This window comes from Larus michahellis, chromosome 1 (genome assembly GCF_964199755.1).
Source record: "Larus michahellis chromosome 1, bLarMic1.1, whole genome shotgun sequence".
Taxonomy (NCBI): Eukaryota; Metazoa; Chordata; class Aves; order Charadriiformes; family Laridae; genus Larus; species Larus michahellis.
This window is the reverse complement of record NC_133896.1, coordinates 54,688,919-54,714,309: the sequence shown is the minus strand read 5'-3', so window position 1 is coordinate 54,714,309 and position 25,391 is coordinate 54,688,919. Positions and strand designations below refer to the sequence as shown.

General features: G+C 45.5%; 2 protein-coding genes and 1 non-coding gene across 5 annotated transcripts; 1 reads left to right on the top strand and 2 right to left on the bottom strand.

Annotated features, from left to right (window-relative positions):
* Positions 1–480: 480 nt before the first annotated feature.
* RRP7A (ribosomal RNA processing 7 homolog A) lies at positions 481–4,435 on the bottom strand. Its single transcript, XM_074577515.1, has 7 exons — positions 4,318–4,435; positions 4,098–4,240; positions 3,705–3,830; positions 3,013–3,136; positions 1,926–2,023; positions 1,432–1,630; positions 481–963 (listed from the first exon to the last, which is right to left on the bottom strand). The coding sequence occupies exons 1-7, from the start codon at positions 4,367–4,369 to the stop codon at positions 878–880; spliced, it is 828 nt and encodes a 275-aa protein (XP_074433616.1). The 5' UTR covers positions 4,370–4,435; the 3' UTR covers positions 481–877.
* Positions 4,436–6,275: 1,840 nt separating this feature from the next.
* Positions 6,276–22,181, bottom strand: POLDIP3 (DNA polymerase delta interacting protein 3). Of its 3 annotated transcripts, none has more exons than XM_074577483.1 (9): positions 21,962–22,181; positions 18,282–18,669; positions 15,805–15,882; positions 13,887–13,982; positions 11,271–11,453; positions 10,274–10,351; positions 9,540–9,669; positions 8,604–8,670; positions 6,276–8,253 (listed from the first exon to the last, which is right to left on the bottom strand). In XM_074577483.1, the coding sequence occupies exons 1-9, from the start codon at positions 22,018–22,020 to the stop codon at positions 8,079–8,081; spliced, it is 1,254 nt and encodes a 417-aa protein (XP_074433584.1). In that variant the 5' UTR covers positions 22,021–22,181; the 3' UTR covers positions 6,276–8,078. The 3 variants fall into 3 exon arrangements, with proteins under 3 accessions (XP_074433584.1, XP_074433594.1, XP_074433604.1); XM_074577493.1 differs by having other exon boundaries at positions 15,805–15,879; positions 21,962–22,094; XM_074577503.1 differs by lacking the exon at positions 15,805–15,882 and having other exon boundaries at positions 21,962–22,104.
* Positions 22,182–22,397: 216 nt separating this feature from the next.
* LOC141738158 (U12 minor spliceosomal RNA) lies at positions 22,398–22,546 on the top strand. Its single transcript, XR_012585335.1, has one exon. It is a non-coding gene; the product is annotated as a U12 minor spliceosomal RNA (small nuclear RNA).
* Positions 22,547–25,391: the final 2,845 nt, after the last annotated feature.

The following is a 25,391-nucleotide window of genomic DNA, read 5'->3' as shown; positions in this document are numbered from 1 at the left end:
ATGAAAGCATTGCCCCGCACCTGGATGTGCCTGTTGCCACCCTTACCTGCCTCCTGTGGGCTGGTGACAGGCTAAGTGGGAATGGGCCTTGGCTAGAGTCTGGTTTCTCCCTGCAAAGCCAGGCGGCCGTCTCACCTTGTTCTAGTGACGGTGCAGAACAGCCGAAGTTCCTACATCTCTGGCTGTAGAAGTCCATGCACAGCTGGAAAACTGGGCACCTCAACACCTGGCTGAGAGGGAAACACCGAGGGAAGGGGTAGGGCTCTGTATCACACCATTGATCTTTGCTCGTGACAACAGGTCTGGGAACTTCCCAGTTGGGCATTTCCCAAGGTAACTTCCCTCCTCCTCTTACTCACCCCCAGATAATATGTGCTAAGGAGCACAGGCATCCAAGCCATGACTTTAATCACCAACCCAGCACACAAGAAGCTGTCCCCCACAGCAGACCACAGGGGAAGAAAGAGAGAGATTCCCACGTTGTGAGAACACAGCGGCAGTTTATTTACAGTTCCTCAGCCATTCCCTGCCCCTGCAGAGGCTGTGCTAGGTCAGTCTGAGCTCTCACGCAGCTTTAGAAGGACCTCAGGTGGCAGGGAGATAGAGGTTGTCACAGGAAGTGGCTCAGCCCCTTGACCCAAGCGCCCTGGGAAGTGGTGCCACGGGGCTGGACAATGTCTGGGAGAGCAGGAGGATACCCCTGCAGGGAAGGAAACTCCCCCTCCAATGGCAGTTGCTGGGATCTTCCACTTCAGGTCCAAGGGCAGGGACAACCTGAAGCTGCCTCAATTCCTTGAAATCCTTTGGCACGTGGAGTCCATAGGCACCTCTCCCGCCCTCTCCAGCACAGGAATCCAAGGAAATAGCTCGGCATGGCTTAGTACGGCCGAAACTTGCGCTGGGCTCGCATCAGCGCGATTCTCTGCTTGTCCTCCTCAAATTTCTTCCTCAACTGGGCAATGTCTGGAAGAGAGAGAAGGAGGACAGGTCACAGGAGAGCAGCAGATCTCCCTATCCTGAGGGGCTTCACTTCCACACACCAGGAGGGGTTCAATCCCGACACTGACAAACACACGCATCCCAGAGCGGGTCCTTTTGCGCCTGGGCTCTGGCACTCAGCTCCAGCAGTGCTGCAGCTCCCTCTTGGGGAGGAAACAGGCTAGTTTTCCCTTGCAACTGCTGCCTTTGTGCAGACTGAAGAACTATCTATTGGAAAGCCACGACCTGTGCACTCTTTGAAATATTCCAGCAGCCCTTGCTAGGACAGGCAAGGAGCCCCCAAGAGCTGGAGAGGCCATTCGCACAACCACCCACCCAACTGTTCACCTGCAGCTGGACCTAGCCTCCACCGAAGGAAAAAGGATGTTCTTTGGGCCACAGTGTGAGAGACAAGAGACACCGGCAGGGGTAGGAGGAGACTGGGACACTCACGCTCTCTCTTGGTCTCGCGATGCTGCCAGGCATAGAAGTTGAGCAGCTCTTTGCGGGCCCGTTTCTGCTTCTCTTTCTCCAGCACTCGCAGGTTGGCAGCCTCCGTCCGGGGCAGGCCGGGCTTCCGACCCTTCCGTGTTACCTTCACCCAGCCCTCCTCGTCTGGAACGCCCTCCTCCTTGGCCGCTTTAGCTTCTTCCTGTAAAGACCGGAGGGTGAGGCACCTCAGTGCAGATGAGCTGCCAGCTCACCCAATGCACGGCTCCCCCACGGCCCCCCTTACACACATGCAAAGTTACAGCTCTGGCTTCTGCACAAGATTTGAAGGAAGACGTGGGACAAAGGGTGCAGGCATTCAACTCTTAGTCACCTGACTGCCACTGTGTTTCCCTCTGCCCTTTCCACCAAGGCCTGGGCACCAAGAGATCCTCTCTTTTCCTTTCCCCTCCCCAAATAAACTCCTTAGCTAGGTTCCCTCCCCAGCCTGGCCTCACCTCTGCTATCTTTTTGTCATAGTCTTGCATGTAGGTGTCCACCTCAGCCTTCAGCTCCTCCCGATTCACAACTGAGGCCGCGTAGTTGGCGATCCACTCTGAGACAGAGAGGGCAGAAGTCAGCAGCAGCCTCTGTTAGAAGCAAGCCCTAGTGTGATGCCCTTGGGCAGTTCTAGAGAGAACCGCTGTGGGGACGACACACTCTTGTTACCATTTCTGTTCATCCTCCCCACTGCCACAGCTCAACCAACTTGTGTCCCCGGCCACAGCCAGAAAGCTATGGGAAACTAAGTAATGGGAGGAGCTTGCAACTTTCCCAAGCAGGAGTGGGCTAGTCTTAAGCCCATGAGGTGCAACATTCAGGACTACATTCCCACCAAGGGGCCACATCCAAAGTGCCATCATCTAAACAGACACCTGGTGCCTGTTATTGAGTCTGACTTCATCAATAGGCGTAGATTCATCACTGCTTATAAATATCTAAAGGGCAGGTGTCAAGAGGAAGGGGCCAGACTCTTTTCAGTGGTGCCTGGCGAAAAGACAAGGGGAAACGGGCACAAACTGGAAATTCCATCTCAACATGATAAAAAACTTCTTTACTTTGAGGGTGATAAGGCACTGGAAGAGGTTGCCCAGAGAGGTTGTGGAATCTCCTTCTCTGGAGATATTCAAAACCCGCCTGGATGCATTCCTGTCCAACCTGCTCTAGGGGAACCTGCTTTGGCAGAGGATGATCTCCGAAGGTCCCTTCCAACCCCTCCCATTCTGTGATTCCATTTTGAGGGCAAGATGCAGCCAGTTTCTCTGAATCTATGTGATACTGAAGAGATGTTGGGAAAAAATGCCCTTCCATTGTACCAAGTGATCCTGTTCTCCCATAGGGTCACTGGACCAGAGTCTACAATGTCCAGTACAATAAGATTGCTCCCTTATGAATAATAAAATGAGGACAATGAAACAGTAGACATCTCCTGGCTCAGTACAAAGTGCTGGGAATTATCCTGGGACACACAGGGTAGGATTCAGCGAGGAAGGGGTATAGTTTTTTCACCCAGCACTACCTATAAGATAGCTAGGGCTGACTTACTGCTAATGCCGGTTTTCACAGGGTGACTCTCTGTCGATATCAGCAAGGGACCTTCCTGTGACAGGGCCTTGGCTGCCTGGACACCAGATGGTTTCCTGAACACGACGTATGCTACTTGAAATCCCTAAAAGAAAAAGATACCCAGGTCAGGCAGCTACACCAGGGAAACTGGTGACACAGCAAGGAGCTGCAGTACAAATAAAACTGAAATAAACCAAATCGCAGTGGGATAGCAAAAACACCCGAAAAAACCATAAACTTAAATATGTAATCACATTGCCCAACCCCCCTATATGGTTTTCCCATAGAGAATCATAGAATGTGTTGGGTTGGAAGGGACCTTTAAAAGTCATCTAGTCCAGCCCCCCTGCAGTCAGCAGGGACATCTTCAACTAGATCAGGTTGCTCAGAGCCTCATCAAGCCTGGCCTTGAATGTCTCCAGGGATGGGGCCTCCACATCATCTCCTCTCTGGGCAGCCTGTTCCAGCATCTCACCACCCTCATTGTAAAGAGGTTTCCACTTAGGTCGGAAAAGACTTCTAAGATCAAGTCCAACTGTAAGCCTAACACTACCAAGTCCACCACTGAACTGTGTCCTTAAGTGCCATGTTCCAAATATTACCATTCAGTACTTGCAAACTTTTCTGACCACTAAAGCATCAGTAACTCCCCCTCTCCCCAAGGTCTTTACCGTTACAGTTTTGCGGTTGAAGAATTTGGATGTGAGTTTTTCTTTTTTCTCTCTCGGCCCTGGCTTCTCACAGACGTCCACAGACTGGACCTGCCCGCAGCGGGAGAACAGCCTAGACAGAGAGTCCTTGGCGTGGAAAATGACAGAGAACAAACGGTAGAGTGAAGCAGGAGTAATTCCTCTCCCCACCCTCTCACGCACACGCTACCGAGGCTACCGGGGGATTCTCCGGCGCCACCCCAGCCCCCTCCGCCCACAGCTACCCGGAGGCTCCTTCGCCCGCGGCCCCACGCTCCTGAGGGTGATGCCCTCGGCCTCCAGCCGCTCCCACCCGCGCCGCTGAGACCCGTAACCCGCCCCCCCGGCCCCGTGGGCCGCCCCAGCCCCACTCACCGGGCTGCAGTACGGGGGAACGTTGAGGACGAAGAGGGTGCGGCGAGGCGGGTGCGTGGTGCCGGCCCCTTCCCGCACCTGGTGCTCCTTCACCAAAAGATAGTGCGGCGAGCGCTGCCTCTCCCCGAACTTCACCGCCAGAGCTGAGGGGAGGACGCACCCGGTTAAAGACGCCGCTGCCGCCCCGGTCCCTCCCTGTTGCCCCGCGTCCCCTCCTCACCCGTGTAACCCGCCGGCGCCGCTCCAACCACACGCTCCTTGGCGGCCGCCATCTTAGCTCGGCGGGAAGCGGCGGGGCGCGGGGGCCGACGGGAGTTGTAGTTCCCGGCCGCTAATGGCGGCGGCAGTTCCCTCAGCGCCGGCAGCGCCTCCAAGGCGCTGCCGGCGCTGAGGGAACCGCTGCCGCCCCATGGTTAAGTCTAACAAAATAATTTCCCCATGCAGAGCACACTCTGTATGCAATCTTATTGCGCCCCGTCATACCGTTTAACAGTTCTGAAAAAATGAAGGCCCAAACAGCGTAAAACACAGGCAGCGTGCTTAATCCTAGGGAGGCAAATTCAAGATTGATTTCTTCTTTTAAAACAGATAAAAGCATTCAATGTCAACTCTAAGGGCAGCTGTTTTTAAGTACTCTTGTTAATCAGGAAAAGAAAAAAAAAAAAAGAAGAGATGACCTCTACAGAAGTATTTATGACTGAATGGAAGACAGGATCACCCCAAAAATAAAGATTTTTGAAGCAAGATGTACGGACAAGGTGAAAAAAAGATCAGAGAAAGTAAGAAACAACATGGAAAATTGCCTCCCTAAACAAATACCCAAGTTAATCCACATTATCAGAAGAAATGGTACATGCAAAAGCCACGAAAATATACCAGACAAAACTTGCGAATTGTTCACCTGAGAAGTCAGCATCTTTTTGAAAAGGAAAATAAAGAGAGGAACTATTAGAAATGCATGTTTTTTTTTTAAAAAAAAAAGGAAAAAAAGGAAAAAAAAAAAGAGGAAACACTATTACAAATTACCTACCACCTGTCCTGGCCAGCCATATTGACTTAGTGCAAGCAATCGGTGTTTCACATGTGGGTTGAAAAATCTCCTAAAGTCCAGAAAAAAAAAACCCCACCAAAAAAACCCCTGACAACAAACCCAAATCTGAAGAAAAATATATAACCACGCTGCATGAGGGCGGATGTGAAGAGACATGAGGTCAGAAGGTGGCAGGGGAGCTCAGTGGAATGCACACGAGATGAGCGTGACACCACCAGGGCAGCCAGGAGAAACTAGAGAGGAAAGGACTGGGAAGAACTGGTGACTCTGCTTCCAGTGCCCAATGAAAGCAGCCATGCTATGAAGTATAAGACGACTAAGATAACCTCAGAGAGCTGCCTGAGAACACAAAGAGCAACGCACACCAAGACACTGCTGTAAGACAAATCATGGAGTAGTGTTTAGACAACCATCGACTTCACCAATTTAAAAAAAAAAAAAAACCAACACAACAAACAACCCCAAACTGCCATAATCATAGAGCTGGAGACCAAAGCAGTAGTTCTTCCAAGGAAGTATGTTAGTGTCATCATAATTTCTCACAGATAACCTAAACACAATGCAAAATTTAACAGCAAGTTACAAAGCGCCTCTTGCTACATGGCTTTTGGAATGAACACGACTATTAATAAAAAAGAAAAAAAAAAGCTTGAATCTCCCCATTCTTTCGGAAGAGAAAAGATATGCACTCACAATACACGTCTTCACATTTCCACAGTTTTCTGTCTAGCTGATAATGAAAGTACCCTCCTTTACCTAGAACAGGTACCCTGATTTCACAGCAGTATTTTTTTTGAAAAAAATAAAATTACTTATAAAATTACTTTAAAAATCACTAGGCTGTCAATAACAAAGGCCCTTCTTTCTTTTCCTTGACAACATAATTGGAACTTGGTGGGGACACAAACTACTCCCACTTAATATGAAGAATCAGCTACTAATTTCGATGATTCATATTAAAAAAAAACTTACGAGTTTTCTCTCATCCATATATTCCTCTTGCTCTTCATCACATTATCAGTTTTGAGGTTTCGATGTTCTTCTAAAAGCACGCTTGATTCAACATTGGAACAACTCCACCTATCTTTAGTTGCTTCACAGCATCTAAAAAGGCTTAGAATCCACTCTCTGTATAACAAACGTTTATTCAGAAACAGATAATACATTATCTTCTCCAACCCCTAATGTTTCCTCCCCCCCCCATTATTTTTTTTTTAGTAAAACACAGGTGTTTGATGGGCAATCTAAAAAAGGAGAACAATAGCTGTTTTGGGTTCTTCTCCCCTATAAACATCTGCTGTTCATATGAAGCACCCTACCAAAAATGGTGTCATCGGCTTCCAAACTGGAGTACTCCAGAAAAACAAGTCCTGTCAAGTCCTGCTATTCCACGGCTAAAAGGGATACGGTGAGCTAGAGGAATGCTTTGCACAAGTTAGATAAAGAGTTAATACAGAACAAGAAAGCAAAAGAAACATAGGGTTGACCAAGAAATGGAATCCAGACAACGGTTACAAGAGGATTCATGAAAGTTCAGTGGAGCCGAACAGAACAGATTAGATCAGTCTCCGAGCTAGAAGGATCAAGTTCAAACACCAACCAGATTCTGGAAGTGGCTCTTAGCTTTCCTCTCTTATACTACAATTTGAACAAATACAATGAATGGAGCTACTGGGACTTAATATCCATGGCAGTAACGCTGCACTAACAAAGGAGGTGTTGGAAGCGCCACCTAGTAGCCTGTGGCTCGTCACAGACGCTCACTAGCCCAAGGTACATCCTTGCTACTCTGCGTGGGACTTAACACTCCTCTCCTATGTGTTCCTTACAGTGTAGTAACTGCCCTCCTCTTCAAAACCTCTCTTTGAAGCCATGAAGTGCAGTAATCATCCTCCAAAACCATGCATGCGAGCAGCATGTCCGCACAGCAGCCAACATTGCCCAAATGACATCTCTCAAAGAAGTGATGTCCTCGTCGTAAGTAAAAAAGGTCCCAGCTTCTTCCTTTTTATAGGAGACTGGGTAAGTTAGAAGGTAAGAAACAAAATTAATGTCCCTGCATCAGCAGGAGGATGCAATACAGTTTAATGGGAGTGAAACGTTTGGATTTCCTCTAGCTCTGAACACAAGACTGGCTCTTATTTTTCAGTCCAGAAAGATGAGAGCAACTGTGCCTGACCCTACAGAGTTAATACATCCATTGTACAAATGCCAGAGCCTTTCCCCCCCCACACCTCTCTGCATTACCAGAGCTGAAGCATCCCTCCCATAGCACAATGGATGGTGCACTCGTGCACATGGTCTTCCTGCCTGATGCCCCCCCGTTGGCATCCCCCCACAGTGGGAAGCTCAGTTTTTCCACACGTCTTCTCAATGTCACAGCTGCTGAGCAGAAAAACATCCAACTGCCAGAATGAAGTAGTGTGCCACCAAATGCATACCAAGTCAAAGATGCAAGATGGTGCTTCCTGTATGGAGCCACACCTGACTTTGTACCCAGCGCAGCAATTTCAGAAACAATGTGGTGTTCTTGCCTGCAGATAATCAAGGGGATGCACCTTTTAGTTACAGGTCAGTCAGAAGAAACGAGGAGGAGATCACCACTCCTTCCCTCAAAGTCTATGTGCACTTTTAATGGCCACTAGGGGCTTTGGAATAAAGGAGGGAGTTACATGGTAATATGCTTGGTAATACATTACTGGCAGAAGGGGGAGGTTATTCTTTTGGAAAAAAAAAAATCATGGAAGAAAACTCCAACTATGAAAACAGAAAGTACACACACAAGAGGAAACACTATTGTACAGTAAGGTAGCGATCATAGAAAACAAAAAATTTCAAGGCAGGCAAATGCAAATAACATCTGCACTCCTGCCCTTTTTCTCATTCCCCAACTTAAATGAGTTTTCCAGTCCACTGCTCGCTCTCCCTTCTCAGAGTTTAATTTTGAATTCTGTGGGCTGCACAGAGGCAGAGACCCCTGAGGATTTGAAGAGTGCCTTCAAGATAGTGTCAGGGTCCACCTCAGCTGGGGGATTTGAGGAGGTGCTTGCACTTGACCGACGTGGTTCCCCTTCTTTCTTCACTGAAGGGGTATCACTCAATCGGCTGGAGGATTAAAAAACAAAACAAAACAGTATTTAACCTCTCATTAGGAAATAATATTTAACACTACGCCTGCATTTACTGTTCTCTGTGTTGTCCCCTTCCCGATATCAGAGACAGAGGTTTTAAATATGCTTTCCTCACAAGAAAACTTTCTCATCTCAGATTTGTTTTGAGCCTCAGGGCTGGGAACATTATGGAGTCAAGCTACGTTGTACTCAGCTCAGAGAGCACCACAGAGAGGAAGAAGAGAATATTCATGGAACAACAATTTGCCAACAGTTTTCCTCCCCTCAGGTTCTCCTCAGAACATGCAAACGTGTTTGGTTCTTCCCCCCTCAAAGGACACTTACAGCAATATAGGCTGGTCTGAGGTGATGACATTCCCATTCATATGAAGATTGCATTTCATTGGTTGACCTAAACAAACACAATAAAGAAGTTCTTACAACAGAATCGTGGTAAGGCAAAACCTCAGAAAAAAAAAAATAAAAATCACACATCAGTGCAAGCAATGGAGTTCCACATGCTGGGAAACATGACAAAGAACAGCTGATACATCTTTTGTTGCAAAATCACAGCAATGGAAAAGCCACTGAAACACTCAGTACCATATGAAGACTCACACTAATTAAGAAATTACATATAGGTACAAAACTCCTAGCAGAGACACAAAAGAATCTCCCATTCTCAGCTGTCTGCTCCTCATCTGACATTCGTTACATGTCACTCATCTAGAGAAAGAAAAGGCATCTATTTCCAGCTAAAAATTAAAAGCTATTTTCAAGATATGACAACATTGCAGATGGATCCAGATTAACAATTGCATTGTTCACGGTTTATGGAGAAGCTGATACTGTTTTACAGTCTGATTCAAAGTGCCTCTGACTACACCTTAAGAGTTTTGCAAATACTAGTTTTACTTGTACTTTGCAAACAGCTATTCTGGAAGCAGGTAAAGTCTTCCTAAAGACGATCTAGCTCTCGGCACTGGATTAGAAACAAAAGAAATTTAATCTGGAAGTTAGACCAGAGGAATCACCAGGACCCTGCCTCTAGCTTTGAGCATTCTTTTTTTAAGAATTTTTTTTTTTCCCCTTAAATAAACTGTGCATATATTCAGCTAGTTACATAGGAGCGTATTACATTGTCTAGCTCTTGAACTGATTTTCTGGTATCTTCTCTCTTGGTAGCACATGAGGATCTGAGAGGCTTTTAAACTCTCTGCTGGGGCAGAAAAGTCTTTGTTGATTTATCCATCCTAAATGCAACTGCAGCCTCAAACTTACCATCTAAGCACCTGTTGTTGTATTTCTTATATGCTGTGATAGCGTCTTCTTTCTTGACGAATACTACCTCAGCCACTCCAGGGTGCACCAGCCGGGCTCGCTTCAGAGCGCCACACACACAGAATAACTCCTGAGGGCAGAGAGTTAGTCACGATCATGGTCACATCAAAAGTACCACTTCACTCAAAGACACTGAGTGAGATGAACCACCCATCCTACTTAGTAAACACATGTCAGAATCTTGCCACTTGTCTTATTTTGTGTTTGCTATGGTATGAGTACTTGGCATTAGTAATACAGGTTGCACAAAGCTCCATACTGCTACCCACACAAGCAGAAAAGTTCAAGGCCAGTACTCTATACTGTTTGTCACACATGAAGACCAGGCTCATTCTCAGCCTGCCGAGAATGGAAGCGCCTAGATAATTTGGTTTCAAGGACAACACCAAGCACGATTGGGCGTGAACTCTTCTAAGTGATGCCAGGTATCTCAGTACACCCTAGAAATGGTGTTTTGTCCTAACTTCTTAAGCACACACTTTTTTTAAAAACTGAAAAAAACCCCAAAACAAAAACAAACAAAAAACCCAGGAACTTTCAAAGCTTTTGCAAAGAAAAACCCACATCATACTCCTCTTCATTGCATTCACCATAGATCAAGCGATTTATCAAAAGAGGTAGGTTAAGGGAAGGAAGCGTCACTCATCCACAGTTCGGCAGTAAACAACACTCACAACAATGTCTTCCTCTGTGACTCGAGGATGCAGATTGTTTACGGTCATCTTTGTGCCTTCCAAAGGACTGAACGCCAGCTGCCAACACGAACAAATGCATCACATAAAAAAGGTCAGAACTGCAGCAAGCAAGACAGCACAGCAGAGAAAGCATTAAAAAAAAGCCACTTAAAGGGATGTCTGGGAAAGTCTGTACAAACACACACACAGGCGAGAGCTACAGCTAGTAAAGGGAACTATCAATGCTTACAAATGCCCAGCTCATCTGGTAGTGAAAAGGAGCCCCTTTTCCATGCTAATTTCTCTCTGAAGTAACTTTTCTCTTTCATTCCCACGTATAACACTAACTTACTCTGCATATATACACAGTACTCTCTGGTCATGCGCACACTTTTAAGTGCATCTCCGCTGACCTCTATACCAGCCAGCAAACCCCAAAACATAGCTCCATCCCCTCAAGAGCATGCTGAACTCAACATGCCTGAGAACACCTGGTGGGTTACCTGCACCAAACATCAGGAAGTTTGGCAAAGCAAATCCAGGCACGTTGTCTATGAATCGCCTGGGAGGTCGTGTATAGACAGCAAGAAGCTGGAAGAATCCTGTTTTTCTCCTTGCCAATAGGAGCGGACAGAAGACAACGTAACTAGTAGTATTAAAACACTATTCCTAGAGACATAGAAGCCTCCAAAGAGTATCCAAACAACTGCCACCTCCCTGTAATATGTATTTCTCCAGGACAATGTGCTCCCATGCTAAATAAAAAAAGCTGAGAAAAGCAAGATGCACTGAGAATTCAGTCTCTCAAAAGCTGAAGAAAAGGATGTTTAGACAAGTTTCAAATTCTTGGGACATGGGTTGCAGTTATCTGAATAAGCTTGATGGAATCCCAGAAATAATGGTGGAAGGCAGGCAGATAAGGAGCTGCTTGCATAACTGATGAACAGCAAGTTTCAGAGACTTCTATAAAGAGCATCTCCCACTTCCCTGAGCTCACCTCAACAGGTGCTGGTTCTTTTGGAGGCTCCTCCTTTGTCACTAAGGTCCGGGACATGTTTGTCAAGGCCTTCGTCCGCATAGGAGAGGGAGGTGCAGGTGGAGCTGTGTACGTATCATTCTGGACCACTTTAGTCAGGGGAACAGTCTTGGCCAGAGAGAATTTATTGGCACCCAGCCCCGTCTACAGAAAGAAGGAATAAAATATCTCTGAGAGCTGCAGGCTACGAAAGTCATCCCTCCTCTTCAAGCACCAACAGCAGGAGAGCATCACCAGCACGCACTAAGAACTGCACGTCCCTCCCGGTGTCAAAACCACTACCGTGCTGGAAATTTTTAGCTTTGAGACAAAAATCAACTAAAGTTTCTGGACACGTTTATCCCAAAACACCACTTCTCTCACTAATGAGCACTTTTTAGTTTCATATTCTTCTTAAATGAATGTTACCAGTGCGATTTGAATTTGAAAAGCTCCTTTTATCCAAAGATTTTCAAGTACTTTGCAAAGTGTACACAAGATTGCTCATTAAGATTGAGCTGCCCTAGCACAAACAGCAATACTTCTTCAGAAACACCAAGCTAGGGCACGCAAAGACAGGGAGCATAACCTTCCTAGTTGGAACTACCTAGGGAGTTTAAAGCCAGAAAAAAAATGGTGCTTGGCAGCTGCTGTGAACCCTGGAGATAACACATTTACTCCTGCAAAAAAACCCCGACGGCTGATTTTAAGGATCATAAATGGTGAGGAGCTCTATTTTGAATACCCACATGAGAAAAAAACATGGGATAACCATTGCACTAAACTGCCTGTGTGACGGTAAAACCACATTACTTTGCTTTCTTAGAACCACAGAATAATGGAGGACAAACCCATGTCCAGCCCTCCTGTTTTGTTGTCCAAAAAATCGTATTTGTTACCTGGTGTGCAACAGATAATCTTACACGCCAGGATAAGACATTGATTATTTATTTCAGAGTTGTGCAAGGCTGGGTGCTCAGTGGTTTTCCACAGATCAAGTACACCAAACGGGACTTTCCACACAGTTTATATAGACATTTTACAACATCATTATCATATTAGTACCTCCTACCTGTATTTGATTGGTTAGTAATTTACATGTGGTTGCACAAACGAGTTATAGCTAATACACATGCTCAGGGGAACAGTCTTCACCTGGGCTAGGGTCTTCTTGACCTATGGGCATGATTTTTAATACTGTAATCAAGGTAATTCAGCCTAGGACACTCTAAATCCTCACTATCTTGACAAGTTGGCTAAACTCTCCAAAACATGTTGATTAGTAGCGCTCACAAGGTCCATATGTTCCTCCTCAAGAACATTAATACTACCTGTTTTCCTTGATTAGAAGTTCTTTCACTAATATCCTTGACAGACTCGAGGACAGAATCCTCCTTATCCATGAGTATGTACACATGCTCTCTCAACATTAGTCACGATTAACCATTTTGAGAATATGCTTTGGTAACAATGTCTGAAACAGGGCTAACTTCAAAGACACAGGAGGCTGTCTCAAGACCTCATCCAGTTTAACTCTGAATACCTCCAAGAATGGCGATTTCACAACCTCTCTGGGTCCCTGTGCCAGAGGCTGACCAATACCCTAAGAACTGCACAACTCTCCCCCCATACGCAACTGGAGTTTCTTTCACTGCTTTTTTTGTTGGTTCATCTTCTCCCTTTTCAATCCTAAAAAGGACCTGGGTTTTGCCTTTTCCATGACCATGTATTAGGCAGTGAAAGTGCATGGGCAGATCTCACTACAGCCTTCTCTTCTCAGCTATAAGAGACGCTGCTCTCACTCTCCTCAGCCCCCTGAGCACCATATTGTCCTAGTTCTAGTCTGTCAGTGTCTGTCTGGTATCACAGAGCCCAAAAATAAGCACGGTACTACAGGTGCATTCTCAAAATGCCAAACAGATGGCAATAATTATCTTCCTTTATTTGCTAGCTATGATCTTACTAATATACAATCTACAGTTGGCCTTCACTGCTGCAAGGATGCACTGTTAACTCATTCTTAGCACATCACCCAGCAGGGCATCCAGGCTCTTTCCTATAAAACCACCTTCTAGACAGTCAGCTCTTTGCTTAAGATGCAGGGGGTTATCCCATCCCAAAAGCAGGACCTCACATTTGTCTGTGTGAAAATTCCATCTTCTCCAGAGTATCAGTACTCCCCAACAAGCTGTCAGCTAAGATTTTGCATGGCAAGACATTTCCTGCTTTGGTGTCCAGCTTCTAGAAGCAGCAGAAAAGCTTCCCTTGCTTGCCTGCTCAAACAATAATGAGACAGGTTCAAAGCACTTCCCCAAGAAGAAAGTCATGAACTAACATGCATCAACCTTCCAGCAAGGGAGAAAGCACACATTCTGCCTGCAAAAAAGGCCTACAAAACCACAGTTAGCCTACAAGGGACTGTCCCAAAAATAACACTAGAAGCATTGGCACAAAGGGAAGGGTGGGGTGAAGAGCAAACATTTCAGGAGAAAGCATTGTTTACATACTTTAAAAGAATACAAGCCCTGTAAAGCCGCAGCCTGTGTGTCCACCCAATGTGAGCATGGCGTGGTGGGGACTGTTCAGATAATCCCTTACCGCGTTGTGCAGGAAGCTGTTTGTGGTGGTTATTTTCATCTGTTTACTAGTAAGGGGAGAGACACTTTCTTCATCATCTTCCATGTCATACAGACCCTGAAGAGAAGCAAGGTAATAGTTTACAATCAGGTACATCTAATCTAGACATTTCCAAAATAAGTAGTTTCCCCCTATCTTCAGCCTTCTTCGGACAGTGAACATGACCACACTGGACTTTACTCCTGGTCCTTGCAGCTTCTGGTGCAGCTGGAGGTACGCAAGTCCATTTCAAAACATCCGCATACAAAGTATCAAACTTCTTTTCTGTAAATGCCACAGTAAAGCTGTTTCCCGAGGTGTACTGAAACCACATATAGGTTTCTCTAATCCCTAGACCTCATCAGGACCGATGAAACCACATTAATGGAATAAAGCCTCATTGTCTTACTTTTTAGCACTCTACTACCTTTAAAGCTGAAGCCTGTGCATATGATTTTTTAATTATTCTTTTAAAAATAAATTAAGCAGATGCCTGCCAAATACATCTGAACCAAAAGTTCCTTCTGAATAGCCTGCTTTCCTCAGCACAGCATATACCCGTCTGGCACTAGAAAACACTGCACTAGGAGGTTTACTGAATGAATAATTAATTTCCCAATTCAACTTAACACTCAGAGCCCTGCCTTAAAATACTGAGGCGAACTCCTACACAAATGTTTTTTCATAGACTGTAAATAATGTTAAGAAAAAGCTTATACACATACGGCACTGCCCAGAACGTAAGTCACAACTCAGAACAGCTTCCCATTAACTCAGTAAGAAGGCAAAGAAAAATTAGTAAGGAGAGCTTGCAAAGGAAGTGGGTTTTCATAGTCAGCAAGATTCTGGTTTACAAACAGAAAAGTTGTTCCAGTCACAGAAATGCTATGAAGGAAAAAGACAGAAGGGACAGCAGAACAGAGGAGAATTGCGCAGAAAAGAACCAGGAAAGAGACTAGCCATCAGGACAATGGACTTGAGTTTGAGACAAGTGAAATCGACTCAAGGCTTATTGTGATGAGGTCAGAATAATGAAGACACTTCCTTAAGTAACAGCATCTGGCATAGGTGAGCGTAGCAGGTCAACACAGAGGTAACATAAACAAACAGCTAAAGTTACCATAATCAAGGTCAAAAAAACCCCAGGACATGATATTGTGAATGTTAGTTTTCCAGTATTTCATTTAATACTTTATGTATACACACACACAATAAAATAATAAAAACATGCAATTCCTCTCTGAAAGCACCCAAGGTGATAAGGTGGATGAATGGCTGGGAGCTGTGACAAAGGCCTTTAAAATTGATCCCAGAAGAGAAAGCACAAATTCTAGGGTTCTCCTCAAAGTCTGCTTGCTGAGGGACTTGGCAACTTTGATAGTACATCAGAATACCAGTTAACATCATTCACTATCAGGTTTCCAGCAGAGACCCACAGCTGGGATTTCACAGGAAGGTTATACCCTCTCCCACCTCACTGTAGAACATTTGACCATGTACAATCATATCCATTCTCTGAAGAGGCTGGCAGGATGGTGAATCAAAACAACCAACAACTTGATCTGATGTGGTGTCACTGAGAAATTTACAGAAAGACATCAGAGCTAAAGGTCACAGTCTCTAGAAAAAAAACATTAGCACAGACAGCTAAAAACTGGGAACACCTACTTCGCATTCATATAACACACAAGGAATCGAGATCAATTAGACTAAATTAAAACCTCAATTGCCATGAAAGTATCTCAGCCACACGAGAACAGGGATCTAAGCTGTTAGAGAACTTCCAAACACCCCTCTTTTCTTTCCTACTTGAAGTTTTCTTTGCACCTGCCAATGTTTATGGACACCTTCCTTCCCCCTCAAGAGGTGTAACAACAAAGAGCACCGAGCAGGCACACACCTGTTTGTGTGTATGGTTGTTCACCACATTGATCCTCATTCCTGCTGGATGAGAGTGTCCAGGAACCGGAGCCTTCTGCTACAGTTAGAGGGAAAGAACAAAAGCATTAAACGCTACGGTCCACCAGATTCCCACTTCAGAAGACTGGAGCTGTTAGTTGATGCCCTGAGATCACTTAAAAGAAACTCACTCTCCTGCTCTTGAAATATGTTATCGCAATGTGCTATCGGAGAACATCTATGTTTCCTGTAATATGTTAAATAGGTGACAGCCTCACTTAAGCTAAGAAATTAAAACTTAAGGCCACGCAGAGAAACTGACTGAAATTACTTGAGTTTTAGTCCAAGATTAGTGGGAAGGGAACTTAACTCCAACCCTGCCAGCACTGACTGGACCTACATTTCTGACAGTACGAAATCAGTCAGTAAGCTTCTCTTCTTTCATACTACAGGGAACCAAAGGTATGGTATCCATTTCCATCAAACTCAACAAGCTGGGACACAACACAGTTTAGTTCAGTTCAATTTCAAAGAAGTATATACTGTCCCTTCACAATAGAGCTGGAATAAGGCGCAGTGGAGTAAGTTATGCAGGGGTTAGTGTAGCTGACCCTTCTGCACTCTGTTACCCTGTGAAACAGGGAAACCGCAACAGTAGCAGTCGAAGAATGTAGCTATGCTAATCAGCAACTGAAATCAAGCAGCAACTCCCTCAAAAACACCCTTTTGGTTTTTCAAGAAGCTGGAAGCTGTCCATTACAGAGAAGAATGGGTCTTCTTACAAAAATACTCCATACAGGCAGAAAAATCTTCATATTTGCATTCCCTCCAGACTGCAACTTACACCACAGCACCCTCATGTTTCAATTTGCTAATCAATTCAGATACAACGGTACCTGTCCCATGGAAACACCAGCAGAATAGGTTTCAAAGACTTTTTTCCCCCTTCCTTTATGACAAAGACCACCACAGTACAGGACATTGGATATACTTTAGTTTGATGTGCTGCATCTCAGATCAAGATAGTTTAGTTTGATTCTGCTCCCACGTTTGAGAAGAGAGGAGGACAATGGGCAATTTGGAATTTTGGTATGTATCTTTTAAAAAATTGTTAGATAATTACTCATGTGCACTGTTTTGTCTACAGTCTTAATCACTGTTATATACCACAATATTTTTTTTTTTGCACTATGTTGTCTACCAAGCAAAGTACTATAGGTCAAACCAAGTCATACAAAAAAAAAAAATCACGTCAGAGCAAATTGCCACTGTACTAAGTCTCTGGAAACTATTTTAACTCCTACAAACTTTGTAGAAAACTTTCAACTCCTAATGGCTGATGGTGGTGATTTGGCTTAGGACAGCATGAGTACTAATTACCCTACTAATTACAGACTACTGAACAGACTGCTCTATTGCTCTGCGATTAGCCCTTCTTACTGCCACAAGAGCCCTTTCTCTTTCTTAGGTCAGCCTGGCAGGAAACCTGCTGAGTAATAGGAAATTTCCTAGGCTAATTTAAAGAAGAAATATGCTTGATGCTCTTAAGCAAAACCCACAGCTGAACAGAAAGCAGACTCATCCAGGCTTTCAAACTGATAAGAATAGGAGATTTTCTGGGTATGTGTAAGCACACTGTTGATCTTTAGGAGGATGAAAATGAAAGAGGTAGGCTAGGAACTTCAGTTATATGCTCATAAAGGTGAGCAACACAAACACTCCTCAAACAACAATCCTGACAGTTTGGAAACTTCTGACTCTACCCACTGTACCTAACATACTCGTAGCTCAATAGTAGTTGTTTCTCAGACAAGTTTGCTAAGAATCAAGGCACTGTGCAAACAGCAAAGTGAAATTAGAAACCTGTCAAAAGAAATCAGCAGGTTAGGGTGATCAACTGATTATACTGCAATTGAAATAAACCTTGAGCCTCAGCAGGCATGAATCATGTAATCAGGCAACCCCCTGGAAGCCAGGGCTTTCCTGAAAACCAGACAAGTGAAAATAGAGAAATTGTTGACAGGCTCATTGAATTTTAGGTCTTCTTAGATACAAACATAGCTGTATATTCTGAACTGTCACCCCACCACTAGGATAAGGCAGTTATCTAGACAGGACAATTCACCACATCAGACTTGCAAAGACAGGTGGTATAAGAATGACAAAAAATGCATACATTTTCTTTGTATTTAGGTGGGAAAGAGACTACTTAACCATTCAAGACAACTACTTTAATGCTGACAGGAGTACTGCTTTAGTCTTTATTGGGCCCAAAATTCAAGTGAAAGCTGGGATTCTACAAAAAGCCCCAAGCAGCCAGAAGGACACCCAAAAGACTCTGAATCCTGCCCTATAGGCTGGACTGAAACGTATCACCATCGCTTCTATTGTAAACATGTGAATGTATTCATGTATTATCATTTCTACTGGACTGCTGTAGAATAACTGAGGGGCTCAGGGGTGGCTTGTTTAACCTACTTGGATGGTTTTGGTGATTTTCACGGCTGGATTTACTGTCCCCATAGTAGGGCTGATAGTAGCTGGCGCACTTCTTTTTAAGCTGATCTTCTCTCTGGCATCCACCACCTTGGTCACCTTTTCAGCAGGAACACTTTGCTGTTTACGGGAATTTAACATCTCTCGAGCATCCTGCACCTTTCCTTTGATTTTGAACCGAGCGTCCTTTTGAATGAGTTTTTCACGAGCATCTTTAACTCCCAGTTTGTGTCGGGCATCCGTGAGTCCAATCTTCTGTCGAGCATCAAATGTCCTCTGGAAGCTGACAGCTGGTGATGATCTGTTTAAAATATTTTGCTGGACCCCAATGCGAGATCTTACACCTCCAAACACTGGCCTTGAGTTAAGCCTGGGGGCAAAAAAAACCAAAAAGAGTTTCAGACATTATAAGATGTGATACACTATCAATAAAGGTATTTGTGTTGCTGCAAACAAAAGTTCATTATTAGTGCACAGAAATCCACTCAGGTTAGATGTCCAAATACAATAGTAGAGCTCCTAAGCTGTTTTATGCTGGATTTTGCTTTCTGCATAAACAGCTAAGGAACAGATTTTCAAAATCCACTCTTAAGCTCACATTTACAAACTTAAGTAAAGGGTCTGACTTCAGCTGTGCTAAGCACATAGCATGTTTAAACAAAATTCATTAACAACATAGGTACTTTGGGAAACTTTTGAAGACAAAGAGGCACAGAAACAGACTTTCTAGCTTTAGGACTGACCAGGTCTGCCTAAAGCATCTTTTGTAAGACAATAATATGTCCTGATACAGAGGAAACATGGAATTAGATGCAACTTTAAGAATTCTGGGCAGCACGTTCAGACTTGTGAGAACATAGAGGCTTGGATTTTAGGTTGTACAAGCACCAGTACCAATCTCAGTTTGAAGCCACCTTTCAAGCACTTTTCAACATCACAATACTGAGCACAAAAAGATAACAGCCCACTGAAAGGACAACATTTGTACTTGTAAAAAAGGATTACTAAGAAGCAGCCCATTATGTAGTGAATGCTGAAACTAGCTTCTTGTTACAGGTCTAATTCACTTTTTCAAAGTCTCCCCTAAAAGGAAACAGCTTGTCTATTTTTTAAATACAGTTCCTCCTTTAAGTATTATTTAGGGGTTTATTTTTTTCCATTGGGTTGGTTGTTTGAGTTTTTTTTTAGATGACAAAGTGTAAGGGAAATTTTAAACTTAAGGTACTGAAAATAAATATTCTTTCTATTGGCTTTTAAAATTCAAATTAAGCTACAGAGTGCTACAGTGTTCATCTGCTTTCTGATATGTACTGTCCAGTATTATAAAGTCTAAAAGTAGATATCTAGAATTTGTTGTAATACTCAAAAGGCTAACATCACACATTCAAATGATGATGCAATCTGAATTCTTCCTACAGCTTTATATCAGTATTTCCTGATCTAACCCTACAATCTTAACATTATTTACAGGCATATATTTTCAGTGGAGAGATCTGTAGAAAGAGATGAAAGACTAAAGCTCCACGTCTGTCTCTTTCATTCTTGCGCCCAGACAACTGAAGAGCCAGGACTGGGGTCCCATTTTATTACCTAGCTAAGAATCTTATGGCTGCTCTCTCATACCGTCAAAGCACACTAGCTAAGAAGAAACAGGAGTATTATTAAGATGATTTATTAAAATATATCCAGAATAATACAGAGGACTAACAGTACCCATAAAGCAATAGCCACTAAACAAGACTTCCCTTGCACTTTTAAAAAGCATTAATTTAGCTACATTGAAAGGTGCTGCACAAGGGATGGTGAGTGGTTCTTTTTAATGAGCATAAGAAAGGTCAAAGCAAAACCAGAAATGTATGTATCAGCGTTTAAGCCAGAATTAGTTAAAACTGTTAATGACAAGAACTAATGAAATTGATTAGGAAACTGTACTGAAGATTATACTGTCTCTGAAGATTTGTGTTTATCCCAACAAGCAACTCTCTGCCAGAGAGAACTGCTCACCCTGTAACAGCATTAACTGTTCAGGCATTTTGTACCACAGCACCTGAAATAAAAGGGAATCTCAAACACGTAATTTGCTTTCCAAAACTACATGTTTTGGCTTGAATATTTTGTGGATTAGTACATTTTATAGGTGCAGATTTTTACGTTATTTCCTCTAGACTACTGAGCAGCATGGATATAATGATTTAAGTTTATTCAGTTTATCCAGCCTTCACAAAGTCAAGTTAGCTAATTCAGAAATCTTATAAAGTGAGTTCAACAAGAGAACTGCAAGGCACAAAAATTCTTACAGTGCTGCAGAGGGATTATTGTTCAGCAAATAAAAGCAGGAAGAATTCCTGGAAGAAGTGAGAGCTAAGGAGGGATTTGAAAAAGGAGAAAGGAGGTGCTTGGCATACTAAGCAGCATAAGACTGTTCCAAATATGCAGAATAACATGAATGAAAGTGCAAAGCCAAGGCCTTGTCTAGACTAGGATTTAAATACACGTTTGAATCTTTTGCACGTATATGTTAGCGGATAACTTTCGAAATATTACTCTAGACAGGAAAGAGCAGTCATTCAGAGTTAAAACTTAAGATTCCCCAATGACCATTAAATTAAAAAAAAAAAACAAAAACCAAAAAAAACACCCAATCACAACAAAAAAGGGAATACACTTAGCTACAACACAGATGGGGAGAAACACATGGCCAGAATCAAGAGACTATAGCAAAAGGAAAGATTAAAAGCTACCAAAGGAGAACTGCCAACAGCTGCACTAGAGTAAATGGCCCAGCCTACACTGGAGACATCTGCTGTACAAAAAGAGTCTAACCTTGTAGCCAATATGTAACACACTCCACATCCACACAAGTATTTGAGTCTGTCAGGGTATCGTTAACTACGCTACAGAGACTACAGTTTCCAAGGGCCAGGCAGCAACGCTGATGAAGCCTCTCCTGTGCGGATCCCCATCAGCTTCGCTACAGTTACGGCTCCCCGTGGCACAACCACACCTCCCACGGCTATCCCACAATGCACCGCGCCGCTCATCAACGCACCGCTCCCGGGAGCCGCGGGTGAACCGGGCACCCCCGGGGCACCGCCTGACGGAGAGCTGCAGCCCAGCAGCAGCTCCTGGGCTGCCCGGTCACCGAGGCGGGGGGGGGGGGAGGGCTCGGGGGTGGGGGGCGCCGAGGCCCTGCTGATGCCGGCTAGTGGAGCCCCAGTGGGTTAATCGTCGGGGAGAAGCAGGTCGGAGACAGCAGTGAAGCGATGGGCTGTGCCAGGAATCTCGGGAGATTCAAGAAGGGTCGAGAAGCGCAGGGGAAGAGACGGTGTGTGGGCAAGCCCTGACTAGGCCAGAGCCCAGCGGGTAACACCAGGCACTGGCTGGGCGGGGTGGGGACGGGACGAGGTAGGGGGAACAGACCCCCGCCCCGGCCCAGGCCCGCCTCAGCCTTGAGCGACAGTCACCACCACCAATCCGCATCGAAGGCGCGGCCCCACAGACCAACACCTAAGCCAATGGGAAGGCGAGAGCGGCGAACAGGGCCGGGCCGCGCTGAGGCAGGCTGCGCCCCGCCGCCTCCGGAGCGAAACCACCAGAAGGGAGAACAGAGGAACCACCGGAGACCTCCGGACCCAGGGCGCTAACCCTCCCTGGCCGCTTACCTCCCTTTCACCGTCACACCGCGTTTCCGTATGAGCTCGTCCAGAGAGATGTCCGCCATCTTGTCGTAGGGCCCAACAGCAAGACGCAGCCAGTGAGACCCGGAGATGACATCATACCGCTTCCGCTCCTCGCCCCGCCTCCAGGAGTCAGGCAGGCCCCGCCCCCGGCCCCGCCCGAGTGAGCGGGGCGGGGGCGGGGCGGGGTGGGCGTCCCACAACCCCCAGCGGCGCCCGGGCCCCCTCATTTACATACAGTCCCCGGCACCTACTGGCCCGGTTCGGTCCGCGGTGGGGTTAGGTGGAAAAAGACCCGGTAGGCGGTGAGGAGAACAGGCGTTTAGCGTGTCTGGCACGGGACGATGTGCCGGGAGTTGCTCGCCCTGACCTATATAGCTAACGCGTAGGGTTCTGGTTGCGGGGCAGGAAAAGTAGCGTTATGCCTTAAACTTATGAGTAAGGAAAATAACGACCCGGGGTGACGCCCGGGTCCTCACTGCGAATGTGAGAGGAATTTTTGCGCGGGTACAGGTCGCCCCTGGGTGCCCCGCCTACTTCGCGGGATGCCCGGGTGCAGTGATCTGCCCGACCCCCTGTCACCGGCGTTACAACGACAGAGCTGCCGGCGCCTGTTCCCGCCCAGGCGTTGGCTGTCTGTTGCGGGGCTCCGCTGCTCCGCCGGGGTTTTTTACGTCGTAACGAAGAAGCGAATGAAGTCGCACAGACTCACAGAACGGCAGGGATTGGAAGGGACCCTCTGAGATCACCTACTCCAACCCCCCCTGCCAGAGCAGGGTCACCTAGAGGGGGTTGCACAGGAACGCGTCCAGGCGGGTTTGGAATGTCTCCAGAGAAGGAGACTCCACCGGCTCTCTGGGCAGCCTGTTCCAGTGCTCTGGCACCCACAGAGTAAGGAAGTTTTCCCCCTGTTCAGACAGAATCTCCTGTGCTCCAGTTTGTGCCCGTTGCCCTTGTCGCTGGGCACCACTGAAAAAAGTCTGGCCCCATCCCCTTTGACACCTGCCCTTTAGATATTTATAGGCATCGATGTGGTACCCTTTAAAAAAATAAAAACGTCTTAACTAATTTCCCACCCACCCTGTCTGCTCAGTCCAGTTCCTGCGTAATGTCTGAGCTGGCCTAAGGGTCTTCGCAAAGCTTAGAAATAACATCCCAAAACCCCCTCCTAACATTCCAGGTGTCTGCAGGGCATCGTTCCTTTTTTATGCTTTCGTGGGAGGAATTATGCCATTTAAAATCATGGGGGAAAATATCAGTGAAAGGAAAGAGCTGCTTTGCACAGGCTCGGGTGGAAGTCAGCTTTCCAGTGCTTTTCCGATGTGGCCTCCTGACCTGTACCTGCAGGACGGTGGCTCTGGGTTTCACCACAGGCCCATGTGCTGCTGGGTCTCCCTTAGCAGCCACCAGCAGCTGTCAGGAGGATCACCCATGTGGTTCCTGTCTGCGCCATCACCCTTTGCTTCCTGCTGTCTCCCTGCCACTATGCCCTGAGCTGCAGTGACCCTGCAAAATTCGTGGGGAAGGTCCTGGGAGGAAGCTCTTGGACTCTGAGACCCCACCTGAAGTACTGTGGCCAGCTTTGGAGTCTTCAGCACAAGAAGGACATGGACCTGTTGGAGCGGAAGCACCTCTCCTATGACGACAGGCTGAGAGAGTTGGGGTTGTTCGGCCTGGAGAAGAGAAGGTTCCGGGGAGACCTTATAGCAGCTTTCCAGTAACTAAAGGGGGCTTACAGGAAAGCTGGAGAGGGACATTTTAAAGGGGCATGTAGTGATAGTATGAGGGATAACGGCTTCAAACTGGAAGAGGGGAGATTTAGATTAGATATCAGGAAGAAATTTTTCACTATGAGGGTGGTGAGACACTGGACCAGGTTGCCCAGGGATGTTTTGGATGCCCCATCCCTGGAAGTGTTCAAGGCCAGGCTGGATGGGGCTTTGAGCAGCCTGGTCTAGTGGGAGGTGTCCCTGCCCAGGGCAGCGGGGTTGGAACTAGATCATCTTTAAGGTCCCTTCCAACCCAAACCATTCCATGATTCAGCAGAGCGGGAGCTGCCAGCGAGGGCCAGGGACAAAAGCAGAGGAGACGGGTGCAGCTGAGGCAGCTGCTCTGAGCCAGGAGGACTCAGGATCCCGCAGTGCATATTTTTTTCAGATTTCAGGAATGTTTCAAGCCTTTGTGACCCCAGAGTCATACCAGTAGTGATGCCAGGTCACTGCTTAGTTGTCCAGTGGTACTTGATCCGGATCAAGGGTGGCACATGACTGCGTTGCTATCAAATTAGGGCGCACAATAATAAGTTTATGCCCTTTTTGTGCTGCTTTTCTGCAGCTGTCGAGATACTCAGTCAAACTGAGGTGGTAGGGTGGGTGACGTGTGACAACCTTTACTGTTGCTCCTCTTCCAAACAGGCTGGGAAACTTTCAGGCCTGACCTTGCTTTTACAGAGGCAGATTCCTTGAGCTGAGACCCAGGGCACAGGGGTAAGAACAGAGGAGACCATTTCCCTGTTTCACACCAATTTCCTTTTTAAAGCATTAAGTATTAAATTTTAAATATTAATTATGCAAAGGATTTCGTATTAACCTTGGGGTAGTACGTGGCACAACATCCGACTTGCAATGTTACCTCTGCTGAGCTGTACAGAGGCACATGAAGCAGGTAAAAGCAGAATGATGTGGACAGAGAAGATACCAGATAAGTTGCCGTGGAGCAAGACCACATCGTTACTCATGTCTGTCCGTCACGATGACCGACTGCAGTGTAAGATGTGTTTCCTTGCTCTTCAAAGGACAGAAATCCACGTGCCCGGCATGTCAGAAGCCAAATAACCTTTCTAGCCGGCTTCAGTTAGGAAAGCTCCTAGCCATGTAAGCTGTTAGAAACCTTAATTCTTCTCTGTTAATTATAACAAAACTATTAAAAATTTAGTATGTAGGCAGTACCCTCCCCCTTGATTGCACTAATTCCATAATCATTACCTTGACACAGAAACATTTTGTATGAAAATGATTAAACAATTTTGTAATTAAACTCAAGGGGGAATTAGCTGCCGTAAGGGTAATTTTTCTACGTCAGGTTTTGTACACTGAAGTAGAATCCTAATAATTACAATAACAATCTCCTGACTTATTATATATTCCTTTTTTTTTTGTTGAGATTGAAGATATAGAGATATTAACATTTTTGAAGGTTATACCAGAAATGTCAGTTAATGTGAGTTTCTGTTTGAGTTCTAGTTCTTGTTTATGTCTATAAACAGATTTTTTTGTTCCTCTGTTTATTATTTATTAACGTGCATGTTTCCTGGCAGAAACAAATATCATTTTAAAAAATAAGAACAGAAGGAAAAAGGACTACATTTGAGATTTAGCTTGGACTAAACATTTGCAGAAATAATGGGATATTCTTA